This window comes from Phaenicophaeus curvirostris, chromosome 29, assembly GCF_032191515.1.
Source record: "Phaenicophaeus curvirostris isolate KB17595 chromosome 29, BPBGC_Pcur_1.0, whole genome shotgun sequence".
In the NCBI taxonomy this organism is placed as follows: Eukaryota; Metazoa; Chordata; class Aves; order Cuculiformes; family Cuculidae; genus Phaenicophaeus; species Phaenicophaeus curvirostris.
Genome location: NC_091420.1, coordinates 1,614,442 through 1,628,747, shown reverse-complemented (window position 1 = coordinate 1,628,747; position 14,306 = coordinate 1,614,442). Strand labels below are relative to the sequence as shown.

The 14,306-nt window shown below is 62.3% G+C and overlaps 1 protein-coding gene across 3 annotated transcripts in view; it reads right to left on the bottom strand.

Annotated features, from left to right (window-relative positions):
- Positions 1-12,496, bottom strand: part of ARHGEF2 (Rho/Rac guanine nucleotide exchange factor 2) — a 29,300-nt gene extending 16,804 nt beyond the window's left edge. Inside the window, exon 1 of one of the 3 annotated variants that reach the window (XM_069878603.1) lies at positions 12,350-12,496. In XM_069878603.1, coding sequence (XP_069734704.1) covers positions 12,350-12,367 — 18 coding nt within the window. In that variant the 5' untranslated portion in view covers positions 12,368-12,496. Of the gene's footprint in view, positions 1-2,056; positions 2,100-9,020; positions 9,105-12,349 lie in introns of those variants that run through there. The other 2 variants (XM_069878601.1, XM_069878604.1) reach the window with 2 other exon arrangements.
- Between the last annotated feature and the right edge of the window lie 1,810 nt (positions 12,497-14,306).

Sequence of the window (14,306 nt, the reverse complement as noted above, 5' to 3'; positions counted from 1 at the left end):
AGGCGGGACCCGGGGCCCCTTCCTGCCCCCCCCCCCCGGCCCCCAACTCTGTCTGGACACCCCAACAGACACCCCCCCCCATATCTGAATCCCCCCCTTCCAATCTGGATCCCCCTCCTCAATCTGGACCCCCCCCCAATCACGATCCCCCCCCAATCTTGATCCCCCCCCCCCTCAATCTGGATCCCCCCCCTCAACCAAGACCCCCCCCCCCCCCAAATCTGAATCCCCCCTTCCAATCTGGATCCCCCCCCTCAATCTGGACCCCCTCTCAATCTGGATCCCCCCCCAAATCTGAATCTCCCCTTCCAATCTGGACCCCCCCCCCAATCACGATCCCCTCCCCCTCAATCTGGATCCCCCCCCCTCAATCTGGACACCCCCCCCCAAGTCTGAATCCCCCCTTCCAATCTGGATCCCCCCCCTCAATCTGGATCCCCCCCCCTCAATCTGGACCCCCACCCCCCCAAATCTGAATCCCCCCTTCCAATCTGGATCCCCCCTCAATCTGGATCTCCCCCCCCAATCTGGATTCCTTTCCTCTGGGACCATTTTGGGGGGGTGGGGGGGGGATTTGAGGGCTCAGAGCCACGAGGGATGAGGGGGGGACACAAAAGCCCCCCCCATGCTGGTTGGGGGGGACACTGAGGGGAAGAGGGGGCAGTGACACCCCCCCCCCTCCGCCTTCCCCAGCCTGGATGCCGGGGTCCAACAGCGGATTTGGGGAGGGGGGGCACACACAGACCCCCCCAAACAAACCACCCAGCTTGAACTCCCCAAACCCCATCAATCTACCCCTAAACAAACCGCCCCCCCCCCCCAAAACAGCATCACCTCCCAATCCCAGCATCGCGGCTCCTTGATAAGAGGGGGGGGGGGTGTGTGGTGCCACCTACCCCCCCCCCCCCCCAAGCAGCCAAGCTCCAGAGCAAAAAGTTTCCTCGTTTTAAGGAGAAACTGGGGGGTTTTGGGGTGTTTTTTCCGGCCCCCGCCCACGGGGGGGGGGGAACTGCCGGCAACCAACACGACTTCGCCCAAGATAGCCCAGCTCTTTTCCTCCTCGAGAACAACACCCCCGCACCCAAAAACTCCATCCAGACTGAAAAAAGAGGATTTTTGGGGTGAAAACAACCCTAACTGCCCCCCCCAGTAAAAAAAAAAAACAGCCCCCAGCTCTTTTCCTCCTCGAGAACAACCCCCCGCACCCAAAAAGTCCATCCAGACCGAAAAAAAGAGGATTTTTGGGGTGAAAACAACCCTAATTGCCCCCCCCAGTAAAAAAAAAAAACAGCCCCCACATATTTTCCTCCTTGAGAACCACCCCCCCCCAAAAAAACCTCCATCCAGACCGGGGTGGGGTGGAATTTTGAGGTGAAAAGAACCCCAAATCACCCCCCTCCTAAAAAAAAAAACCAACCAGCCCCCAGATCTTTTCCTCCTTGAACCCCCCCTCCAAAAAAAAAAAAATCTATTCATAACCGGGGGGGGGGAAGGAATTTTGGGGTGATAACAACTTTAACTGCCCCCCCAAATACACCTCTAAGTCAGAGTTGGGGTCACCCCCCCCAAAAAAACCGCACTTAGATCTTTTCCTCCTTTAGAACACCCCCCCCCAAAAAAACCTCCATCCAGATTGAGGGGGAGGATTTTTAGGGTGAAAACAGCCCTAACTACCCCCCCAAAAAAAAAAACCACAGATTTTACTCTTTTAGATCATCCCCCCCAAAAAACCCTCCGTCCTGACTGGGGGGGGAGCGATTTTTGGGGTGAAAACAACCCTAAATGCCCTCCCCCCCCAAAAAAACCTCCATTTAGCCGGGGGGGGGAGGATTTTGGGGGTGAAACCAGCCCTAACTGCCCCCCACCCCCCAAAAAACACAGATATTTCCCTCCTTTAGAACATCCCCCTCAAAAAAACCTCCATTTAGCCTGGGGGGGGAAGGATTTTGGGGGTGAAAACATCCCTTTCCCCCCCCCCCAACCATATAACTCGAGGTAGAGTTCGGGTTACACCCCCCCAACACAAAAAAAATTAAAAATAAAGCAAAGAGCTGACCTGGGCGATGGATCCGAGCCCCGAAATGGCGACACGGAGGCAGCGTGGCCCCTTCCTTGTGTGTGTCCCCCCCTCTTCCTCGATGGGGACCGTCCCGTCCCCCCCACCCCCCCCCCCCCCAGCGTGGAACAAAGGGCCCGGTCGCGGCAACAAAAGGCGCCACGCGCTGGGGTCGAATTCGAATTCAGCACCTCCCCCCCCCGCTTCTAAAAGAGACACAGCGCCCCCCCCCGCTAAAATAGACAGGGGGACCCCCCCTCTTTTAGAATAGATGGGGTTCCCCCCGCCCCAGGGCATAAAAACCCACCGGTTTGCCCCCAAATTGCCTCCCCCCCCCCCCACTCCAGGTTTGGAGCCCCTAGGGGCTCAACCCCCCCCCCCCTTCTGGTTTGGGGGGGGCTGTTCCCGCTGCCCCCTCCCCCCCCCCAAAAAAAAACCCCAAAATCAGATGCCAGGAGGTTGTAAAGCTGCAGGGGGGTCCCCAAATCCCATCTCCCACCAGTATAACCCAGTGGAGGGGGGGAAATGTGCCCCCCCCCAAAGGTTGGGGGGGGGAGACATGGGGTCCCCCCATTCCCAAAGCGGAGACAGCAGGGGGGGGGTCCACAAATCCCGTTTCCCACCAGTGCATCCCAGTTGGGGGGGGTCCCAAAGCTGTGCCCCCCCGCCCCCCCTCCATGGACTGGGAGGGATGGGGGGGGGTGTCCCCATTCCCAAAGTGGGAGCAGGGGGGGCTCCCCAAGGCTCTGGGATCCGGGGGGGTGGGGGCACCCCCAGCCCCCCCCCCCCCCCCCCCCCCAGCGCAGGGAGGGGCATAAACGGGCTTAGAGGAAACTTTCTTTAAACAAAACCCGCCGTTTCCCCCCCCCGGGGCGGCACAGGAACCAACAACCACTTCCCCTGCCCTCCCCTGTCCCCCCCCCTCGCTGTCACCACCCCCCATGCACACACACCCCCCCCCCGAACCCCAACCCTCAGGGCTGGGCACCCCCCCCCCACCTCAGGCTGAGCCCCGAGAAACTCGCTGCATGTGTGGTTGCTCAGTGCCAGGGAAAAAACAGCATTGGGGGTGCCCCCCCCCCCAAAAAAACCCTTTTTGGGGTAAACTGAGGCAGGGAGGAGAGAGCGGAGCATTGGGGGCTCCCCCCCCCAGCTTTGCACCCCCCTGTCACCCCAGCAGCAGCGCAAAGACCTGCAAAGCGCAGGCACCAGCTGGATTCCCCCCCCCCTTAGTGTGTCCCCCCCTCGCCCAGCGTTTCGCCACTACAGCGATTGCCACACGCGCCCAGAACCCACACCCCCCCGCGAAAAAACCTCATCGAGCCACGGGCGACTGCAAACTGCTCCCCAAAGTCCCCGTGCCTCAGTTTCCCCATTGCCCAGGGCCCCGTGCCTCAGTTTCCCCACTGCCCAGGGCCTTGTGCCTCAGTTTCCCCATTGCCCAGGCCCCGTGCCTCAGTTTCCATATTGTCCAGGGCTCCATGCCTCAGTTTCCCCATTGCCCAGGGCCTTGTGCCTCAGTTTCCCTATTGCCCAGGGCCCCGTGCCTCAGTTTCCCCACTGCCCAGCGCCCTGTGCCTCAGTTTCCTTATTGCCCAGGGCCCCGTGCCTCAGTTTCCCTATCATCCAGGGCCCCGTGCCTCAGTTTCCCTATCATCCAGGGCCCCGTGCCTCAGTTTCCCTATTGCCCAAGGCACCTGCCTCAGTTTCCCTATTGCCCAGGGCCCCGTGCCTCAGTTTCCCCATCACCCAGGGCCCTGTGCCTCAGTTTCCCTATTGCCCAGGGCCTTGTGCCTCAGTTTCCCCACTGCCCAGGGCCCCGTGCCTCAGTTTCCCCATTGCCCAGGGCCTTGTGCCTCAGTTTCCCCATCGCCCAGGCCCCCGTGCCTCAGTTTCCCCATCACCCAGGGCCCTGTGCCTCAGTTTCCCCACTGCCCAGGGCCCCATTCCTCAGTTTCCCCATCACCCAGGCCCCCGTGCCTCAGTTTCCCTATTGCCCAGGGCCCTGTGCCTCAGTTTCCCTATCACCCAGGCCCCGTGCCTCGGTTTCCCCATTGCCCAATGCCCCATGCCTCAGTTTCCCCACCGCCCAAGGCCCCGTGCCTCAGTTTCCCCAGCGCAGGGCTCTTTACCGGGTCTCAGGCAATAAAACCGGGGTCGGGGTGGTTCCCGCCGTGCCCCCCGCCCTGAGCAGGAGCAGGAGGCGCTCCCCTCGCCCGCCGTGCCGCAGCCGGAGGGTTTCCACGCACCAAACGGCGTCCGGCCGCGGCGGAAACGAGGCTGCTGGGAGGGCGATGGAGGAAGTTGGGCCGCAGAGGAGGAGTTGGTGGGGTGGGAGAGGGAGCGGGGTGGACAAGAGGGTGGACAGGGTGGACAGGGGTGGACAAGGTGGACACGGGTGGGAAGGGGTGGACAGGGTGGATGGGGATGGAGAGAGGTGGGAAGGGATGGACAGGGGTGGACAAGGGTGGACAAGGTGGACAGGGGTGGGAAGGGATGGACAGGGGTGGAGAGAGGTGGACAAGGGTGGATGAGGATGGACAGTGATGGACAAGAGTGGACAGGGATGGACAAGGGTGGACAGGGATGGACAAGGTGGACAGGAGTGGGAAGGGGTGGACAGGGGTGGATGGGGATGGAGAGAGGTGGGAAGGGATGGACAGGGGTGGACAAGGGTGGATGAGGATGGACAGGGGTGGGAAGGGATGGCTGGGGATGGAGAGAGGTGGACAAGGGTGGACGAGGATGGAGAGAGGTGGGAAGGGATGGACAGGGTGGACGGGGATGGACAGGGGTGGACAAGGGTGGATGAGGATGGACAAGGGTGGACAGGGTGGATGGGGTGGACAAGGTGGACAGGGGTGTACAAGGTGGGAAGGGATGGACATGGTGGACAGGGGTGGACAGGGATGGACGGTGTGGGCAGGGGTGGGAAGGGATGGACAGGGGTGGACAAGAGTGGACAGGGGTGGGAAGGCATGGACGGGGTGGACAGGGATGGAGAGGGATGGGAAGGGATGGACAGGGTGGACAGAGGTGGACAGGGGTGGGAAAGGATGGAGAGGGGTGGACAAGGGTGGACAGGGATGGACCAGGACGGACAAGGGTGGACAGGGATGGACAAGGGTGGACAGGGATGGAAAAGGGTGGGAAGGGATGGATGGGGTGGACAGGGATGGAAAGGATGGACAGGAGTCACCCGGAGTCACTCCGGATCCGGGAGCGGGCACCCGGGGGTCACTCTGGATTGGGAATGGGCGCTGAGGGAAGCTTCAGGTCTGGGAATGGGCACCTGGGGTCACTCACGGGCACCTGGGGGTCACTCTGGATTGGGAATGGGCGCTGAGGGAAGCTTCAGGTCTGGGAATGGGCACCTGGGGTCACTCACAGGCACCTGGAGTCACTCTGGATCCAGGAAAAGGCATCTGGGATAACTCCGGATCAGTGACCCAGCACCCTGGGGTCACTCTGGGTCTGGGAATGGGCACCCAGGGTCGCTCCAGATCCAAACCCAGGCACCTGGAGTCACTCACTCCAGCTCCCATCAGAGCATCAGCAGGTTGCTCTCCTGCCTCAGTTTCCCCTCCCCACAGGCTCCTTTTAGGTACCACGACCCCTGCATCCTCCCCGGGCGACACCGAACCCTCGACCACAGAGCTGGAATCCCCAAACAAAGAAGAAAATCCCACGGGATTTCAATCCCCCCCGGTGCTCCAACACCCCCAAAGCACAGTTTCGGGGTGACGTATGAATCCCATCCCAGCAGACCCAACCTGTTTCCTTCATTCCAGGGCTTTCCTCTCCCAAGCAGAGCAAACCGAAGCTGGATCCAGCCCCGCTGGGAGCTGTTCCAGTGGTGCTGCCGCTTCCCAACAGCTTTTGGGAGAAGGGATGGGAAAAATCACTTTTCCCTCCCAGTTCCCAGTGCCTGAAAATTGGGCTGAAAGCGATATTTGGGGGAAAATTGGCTTCTTTTTTCCCCTTGAACCACCAGCTGTGGGGAGGCCCCCAGCACCGGGAGCTGGGCTAACCGGAATCCGGTCAAATATTAACCCGCCGGCTGGGAGAAGCCGGGATTTATCGGATTTATCCAGAGATAATGCTACCGCGGTTGCCAAGAAAACCGAGGCACCGCGTTGGCTCCGAGGCCGGGGGCTGTGGCCAAGGGGTGGCTTTTTGGGGACCCCCGTCCCCCCAGGAATCACTCGGTGAACACCGAGACGAAGGCTCCCACCCTGCTGTGGGGTCGCATGTGGGTGTGGACGTTTCCTGGAGAAAATCCGTGTCCTTTTTCCCTGTGTTTCCGAGCCTGGTGGCATTTGATGCTCACTAAGGGGACAGAACGATGTGGGCAACCGGTGGCTCCCGGCTTAATGAGTAACCAGGGAAAGGCAGCGATGCTGCCGAGCGCTGCCACGGTTCTCCATGAGCTGCCTCAGTTTCCCCGTGGGAATCAATGGCAGAGGCAAAGAGAATGATTTGGATCAGAAGGGACCTTAAAGATCATCCAGTTCTGACGCTCTGCCAAAGGAGCAGCATGGCAGTGCCAAATCTGACCCAGTAAACCCTGCGGGAATTGAGTGGGAGGCAGGGATGCACCCAGGCAGGCAGGGATGCACCCAGGAGGAGATGCATCCGTGCAGGTAGGGATGCTGACATGCAGGGATATATCCACACAGGGATCCATCCATGCAAGGTGGGATGCACCCATGAGGAGATACACATCCATACAATGGCCTCAAGCTCCATCAGGGGAGGTTCAGACTGAACATCATGAAAAAATTTTTCACAGAAAGGGTCACTGGGCAGTGTCCAAGGCTGCCCAGGGAGGGGGTTGAGTCCCCTTCCCTGGAGGGGTTTAAGGGCCGGGTGGACGAGGTGCTGAGGGACATGGGTTAGTGATTGATGGGAATGGTTGGACTCGATGATCCAGTGGGTCTCTTCCAACCTGGCAATTCTATGATTCTGTGATTCTATGATTCTATGCAGGCAGGGATGCATCCCTCAGGGTGGGATGCACCTTTGCAGGCAGGGATGCACCCATGCAGGCAGGAATGCATCCGTGCAGGGATATATCCACACAGGGATGCACCCATGGAGGCAGGAATGCATTTGTGCAGGGATATATCCACACAGGGATGCACCCATGCAGGCAGGAATGCATCCGTGCAGGGATATATCCACACAGGGATGCACCCACGGAGGCAGGAATGCATCCGTGCAGGGATATATCCACACAGGGATGCACCCACGGAGGCAGGGATGCACCCACGAGGAGATATGCATCCATACAGGTAGGGATGCTCACATGCAGGGATGCACCCACGAGGAGATACACCCAAGCAGGCAGGGATGCACCCATGCAAGGTGGGATGCACCCACACAGCCAGGGATGCACCCAGGAGGAGATGCACCCATGCAGGCAGGGATGCACCCAGGTGGGCAAGGTAGGATGCACCCATGCACCCCTCAGGGCAGGATGCACCCACGCTGGCGGCTCCCTGGGAAGAGGCAGCAGGAGCTGAAGCGAAGCCCTCGAGGAAGCCGTCGGCTCGGCACACGCTCACTCCCAGCTCAGGCCTCGCTGCCAAGGCGGCTTTAACGCAACGGCGATGCCAAAAGCAGAACCAAACCCTCGCGAGGCCGCCCCGAGCATCCGGTAGCCGCGGTCCCGCTCCTCCTTTCACCCCGAGCCCCGTTCCTGAGTTCTCGTTTCCTCCCTGGGCACGAAGCCCTCCGGCTGGGCTTGGCTCCTGCTTCCCCCTGCCCAGGCGTCACCCCAACCAGCCTCGAAGCCGACGGAAGGGGAGGCAGCCGGGGCAGGATGTGGCCGGCACGGCGGCTGCCGCGATGCCCACGGGGGATCTGGTGCCTCTGCCCGCGTGGCAGGAAAGCCCCGCGAGCATCGTCACGTGGCGAAGAGGGCGAAGGGGGAAGCGGTGGCAGCTCTGCCGTAAAACGCCAGGAAGGGAGGAGATGGGGTGAGAGGGGAACCCGCGGCCCTGGGGGGAACCGCGCGGGCCCCACGCGTGAGGCCGGCATCACCCCAGCCCCCAGCGGGCATCGTGGCAGGGATGCAGCCACCCCATGGCACCAGATCCTTGGGGATCCCACACGGTGCCCCAGAACACCAGGGGGAACCCTGTGATCCCTCCCCATGAGACCAGATTCACCTCAGCACCAAATCTCCCAGTGGGCATCATGGTGGGGATGCAGCTGCCCCACAGCATCGTGGGGACCAGATCCTTGGGGATCCCCCACTGCACCCCACAGCTGTGGGGCAAACCACATGGTCCCAGCCCACGAGGTGGGAGTCACCCCAACCCCAAATTTCATGATAAGCATCGTGGTGGCGACGCAGCTGCCCTGTGGCATCGCGGGTACTGAATCCTTGGGGATCCCCCACTGTGCCCCACAGCCACGGGGTGAACCGTGTGGTCCCACCCCGCGAGGTTGGATTTACCCCAACCCCAAATCTCACGACGGGCATCACGATGGGGATGCAGCTGCCCCACAGCATCGCAGGGACCAGATCCTTGGGGATCCCCCACTGTGCCCCACAGCCATGGGGCGAACCGCGTGGCTCCCTCATGTGAGATCAGGTTCACCCCAACCCCAAATCTCACGACGGGCATCACGATGGGGATGCAGCCGCCCCACAGCATCGCAGGGACCGGCTCCTTGGGGATCCCCCACTGTGCCCCACAGCCACGGGGTGAACCGTGTGGTCCCACCCCGCGAGGTTGGATTTACCCCAACCCCAAATCTCACGACGGGCATCACGATGGGGATGCAGCTGCCCCACAGCATCGCGGGGACCAGATCTCGGAGATCCCCACCGTGCCCCCCAGCCCCCCCAGCATCCCCCAGTCCCAAGGGCGGCACCCAGCCCGGCATCGACGGGTTCTTGGGCGCGAGCAGCCGCGATGCCGCGGGACCCCGAAGTTGCCAGCTCCTGACTCACCCTGGACGCGGGGCGCATGGCCATGGCTGGGGCTCCCCGGGACGCCAAGGACTGCGCCCAGGCCCGGAGGCGGTGGCGAGCTCGGCCCCCGCCGCTAAGTTATGATTTCTTCCTGAAATAGCACAGTCCCTCCCCTCGGCGGCCTCTCCGCTCCCCACGGCCTCGGCTCGGACGGCGCCTGAACCCCACCAGCCATGGAGGGGACCCCAAGGTGGTCCTGGGTGCTCTCTGTTGCCCAAAGGTCTCTTCGATCTCCTCCATTGGGGTCACCTCTTTTGGGGGTCTCCTCTCTTGGGGTCCCCTCTTTTGGGCTCTTCTCTATCAAGGTCCCCTCTCTTGAGGTCCCCTCTTTTAGTCTCCACTCTACAGAGGTCTTCTCTTTTGGGGTCCCCTCTCTTGGGGCCCCCTCTTTTGGGCTCTTCTCTATCGAGGTCCCCTCTCTTGGGGTCCCTTCTTTTGGCCTCCACTCTATGGAGGTTTTCTCTGTCGGGATCCCCTCTTTTGGGGATCCCCTCTGCTGGGCTCCCCTCTTTTGGGCTCTTCTCTATGAAGGTCCCCTCTCTTGGGGTCCCCTCTTTTGACCTCCACTCTATGGAGGTCTTCCCTTTTAGGATCCCCTCTTTTGGGGGGTCTCCTCTCTTGGGGTCCCCTCTTTCAACCTCCACTCTGCCGAAGTCTTTTCTTTTGGGATCCCTTCTTTTGGGGATCCCCTCTGCTGGGCTCCCCTCTTTCGGGCTCTTCTCTATGGGGGTCTTCTCTTTTGGGGTCCCCTCTATTGGGGGATCCCTCAATGGGGGTGACCCACCCCAGTTACCCCAGTGCCTCTGTCCTGCAGTGCCCAGCACCACAGGGACCCATCCCCATCCCTGCCACAGCTTCTGCTTCAGACACCCCCAACCTACAAGGACCCCCCAAATCAGGATCTGTGCCCCCCAGGCTACTAGCAACCCCCCCAGGATCTGTGCCCCCCAACCTCTGAGCACCCCCAAACCAAGACCTGTGCCTCCCAAGCTACTAGCAACCCCCAACCCAGGATCTGTGCCCCCCAAGCTACTAGCACCCCCTGATCCTGGATCTGTGCCCCCCAAGCTCTGAGCACCCCCCAACCCAGGATCTGTGCCCCCCCAACCTACTAGCAACCCCCAACCCAGGATCTGTGCCCCTCAACCTACTAGCACCCCCAATCCAGAACTCAGGATCTGTGCCCCCCAAGCTCTGAGCACCCCTAACCCAGGATCTGTGCCCCCCAAGCTACTAGCACCCCCTGAACCTGGATCTGTGCCCCCCAACCTACTAGCACCCCCTGATCCTGGATCTGTGCCCCCCAAGCTCTGAGCACCCCCTGACCCACGATCTGTGCCCCCCAACATCTGAGCACCCCCCAAACGAGGATCTGTGCCCCCCAAGCCCTGAGCACCCCCTGACCCACAATCTGTGCCCCTCAAGCTCTGAGCATCCCCCAACTCCGGATCTGTGCCCCCCAAGCTCTGAGCACCCCCAACCCAGGATCTGTGCCCCCCAAGCTACTAGCACCCCCCAAACCAGGATCTGTGCCCCCCAACCTCTGAGCACCCCCTGGCCCAGGATCTGTGCCCCCCAAGCTCTGAGCACCCCCTGACCCACGATCTGTGCCCCCCAACATCTGAGCACCCCCCAAACGAGGATCTGTGCCCCCCAAGCCCTGAGCACCCCCTGACCCACAATCTGTGCCCCTCAAGCTCTGAGCATCCCCCAACTCCGGATCTGTGCCCCCCAAGCTCTGAGCACCCCCAACCCAGGATCTGTGCCCCCCAAGCTACTAGCACCCCCCAAACCAGGATCTGTGCCCCCCAACCTCTGAGCACCCCCTGGCCCAGGATCTGTGCCCCCCAAGCTCTGAGCACCCCCTGACTCATGATCTGTGCCCCTCAAACCCTGAACACCCCCCAACCCAGGATCTGTGTCCCCCAAGCCCTGAGTGCCCCCCAAGCCCTGAGCCCCCCCAAACCAGGATCTGTGCCTCCCAACCTCTGAGTGTCCCCTAACCCAGGATCTGTGCCCCCCAAGCTCTGAGCACCCCCAATCCTCAAACCCCCCCCCAACCTGATGCAATCGCCACGTGCCCTGCTCAGCATCCTCATTTCTCTCGCCGGGATCAGCGCCTTTTCCCCCTCCGGGGGGTCACATCCTGACCCCCCCATCGCTCCCAGCCTTGGGGTCCCTCACCCCTCCCTGGGGATCCATCGGACACCAACTTTTCCCAGCCCTTTTGGGGGCGTCCTGAGCACCCTTAAATAAAAATAACTATAAGAAGAAGAATAAATCTGGATTTCAACCCATTTTCAGCCCCCGGCGTGGGACGAGGACGGCGTCCGGCCTGCTTGACCGCAGCGGGGGGGACGTGGCCCCCGCGATGATGTTAACAGCTGGCGGCGAGGAAGCGGGATGAGATCAGGAGCTGGTGGAGGGGGGGATTAATGGCTTTGCACGGCGGCAAATCGCAGCTCCTGGGGGGGGGGGCGAGGTGGGATTCACCCCAAAAAGATGAGGGGAGAAAGCCCTCGGCGGCCGCCGCCGCCACGAGATCCCGCGTGCTGCCGTGCCTCAGTTTCCCCTCAAGCTCCTGGTGCTGTTTGAGGGGGCAGGGGGGGCAGAGAGACCCCCCCATCCATCCCCTGCTGCCCCGCAGCCCCCAAGAGGCAACCAGAGCCCCCCAGCAGCGCCCAGCGAGCGATGGGGAAACTGAGGCACGGAGAGGGTCCTGTAGGGAGGACGGGAGGAAAACATCCCCAAAGCAGGAATGGCTCCAGGAAACAGCCGGGATGGAGCGAGGGGCCCAAGGGAGGGCGCGGGCGGTGAGCTCAGCGCACAAACAAGCGCGCCCGCTGCCAGCACCAACCTCGCGGCCTCCAGCCCCGTTCCCACCCCGCGGCGGGTGAGGGGGTCCCGAGCAGCCCCCAGACTCACCGCGGGGCTGAGCGGCTTCTCCCAGCGCCGTCCCGGGAACCACACCAGCTCTCGCCATCCCGGAGAGGCCGCCAGCCCTCGCCATCCCGACCCTCCGCTCGCGCCGCGGGGACGGGGACAGCGGACGATGGCAGTGCCACCCAACCCACGTCCCCGAGCCACTTCCCTCATCCTCCATCCCCTTCTTCAAGCGCTTTCGAGGGTTTTCATCCCCCCAGCTTTCTCGATCCCCAAATAGAAACCCATGCGATGCGCAGAAGAGGGGAAACTGAGGCACAGTGAGCATGCCACGCGCCACCCTTCCCATCCCAACCCAACCGCCGCCTTTCGGGGTGCGGATTCACCCCTCTAACCCCCACACTCCTCCTCGTCCCCCCCCTCACCTTCGTCTTGCCCGTCATCCTCTTGATGAAGCTGAGGGTCCTGCCCAGGGGGGTCTCGTCCCAGCCCGACGCCTCCCGCGCCAGCTGCCCGCAGCTCCCAGCGCCGAGGCTGCAGGAGACGAGGACGCAGGGTGGACAAATCCCCCTCTGTCCCTGGCCCCGGCGAGGCCGGCAAACAGGGAGGAGCGAGCTCCGTCACCCTGGCCCCCCGCTTCTCCCAGCTGGGGCCAGCACAGAGCCCTTTCTGTTCACCCCACGAGCCTCGCGGGGTGCTGGGGTCCCCACGTCCCCCTCCTCGGGGACCCCCCGCATCTCCTCCTTGGAGACCCCCACGTCTCCTTGGGGACCCCCATGTCCTCTCCTCACGGACCCTCACATCCCCTCCTCAGGGACCCCCACATTTCATCCTCGATGACCCCCACATCTCCATGGGGATCCTCACGTCCTCTCCTTGGTGACCCCACATCTCCTCACGGACCCCCACATCCCCTCCTCGGTGGCCCCCACGTCCCCTCCTCAGTGACCCCCACACCTCCTCGGTGACCCCCACATCTCCTCCTTGGTGACCACACATCTCTTCCTTGGAGACCCCCATGTCTCCTTGGTGACCCCACATCTCTTCCTTGGAGACCCCCACGTCTCCTTGGGGACCCCCATGTCCTCTCCTCACTGACCCTCACATCCCCTCCTCAGGGACCCCCACATCTCATCCTCGATGACCCCCACATCTCCTCAGTGACCCCCACATCCCCTTCTCGGTGACTCCTATGTCCCTTCCTCAGTGACCCCCACATCCCCTCCTTGGTGACCCCCATGTCCCCTCCTCAGTGACCCCCACACCTCCTCGGTGACCCCCACATCCCCTCCTCAGTGACCCCCACACCTCCTCAGTGACCCCCACATCCACTCCTCACTGACCCCCATGTCCTCTCCTTGGTGACCCCACGTCTCCTCCTTGGAGACCCCCATGTCTCCTTGGGGACCCCCATGTCCTCTCCTCACTGACCCTCACATCTCATCCTCGATGACCCCCACATCTCCTCGGTGACCCCCACATCTCCTTGGAGACCCTCACGTCCTCTCCTTGGTGACCCCACATCTCCTCAGGGACCCCCACATCCCCTCCTCGGGGACCTCCACATCTCCTCTGCGATCCCCACTTCTGCTCAGGGACCCCTACATCTCCTCCTCGGTGACCCCCACATCTCCTTAGGGACCCGCACACCTCCTCAGTGACCCCCACATCCCCTCCTTGGTGATCTCCATGTCCCCTCCTCAGTGACCCCCACACCTCCTCAGTGACCCCCACATCCCCTCCTCACTGACCCCCACACCTCCTCAGTGACCCCCACATCCCCTCCTTGGTGACCCCCATGTCCCCTCCTCAGTGACCCCCACATCTCCTCAGTGACCCCCACATCTTCTCAGTGGCTCCCACATCTCCTCCTCACGGACCCCGACATCCCCTCCTTGGAGACCCCCACGTCCCCTCCTCAGTGATCCCCAAATCTCCTCAGTAACTCCCACACATCCTCCTCACGGACCCTCACACCCCCTCCTTGGTGACCCCCCCAACTCCTCAGTGACCCCCACATCCCCTCCTCACTGACCCCCCCATCTCCTTGGTGACCCCCACATCTCCTCCTCGGTGACCGTGTCACCAGCTCTGTCATTTGGGGAGCAAGGCGGGGGTCCCAGTTTCTCTGGGTGCAGGGTGGGGGTCCCACTTTCCTTGGGTGCAGGGTGGGGGTCCCACTTTCTCTGGGTGCCGCCCTGAGGTTGGGGGCACCTCTGGCACCGAGCCCCCCCTTTTTTTGGGGTCCCAGCTTCTCTGGGTGCAGGGTGGGGGTCCTGCTTTCCTTGGGTGCAGGGTTGGGGTCCCACTTTCCATGGTTGCAGGGTTGGGGTCCCAGTTTCCTTGGGTGCAGGGTGGGATCCCACTTTCCATGGTTGCAGG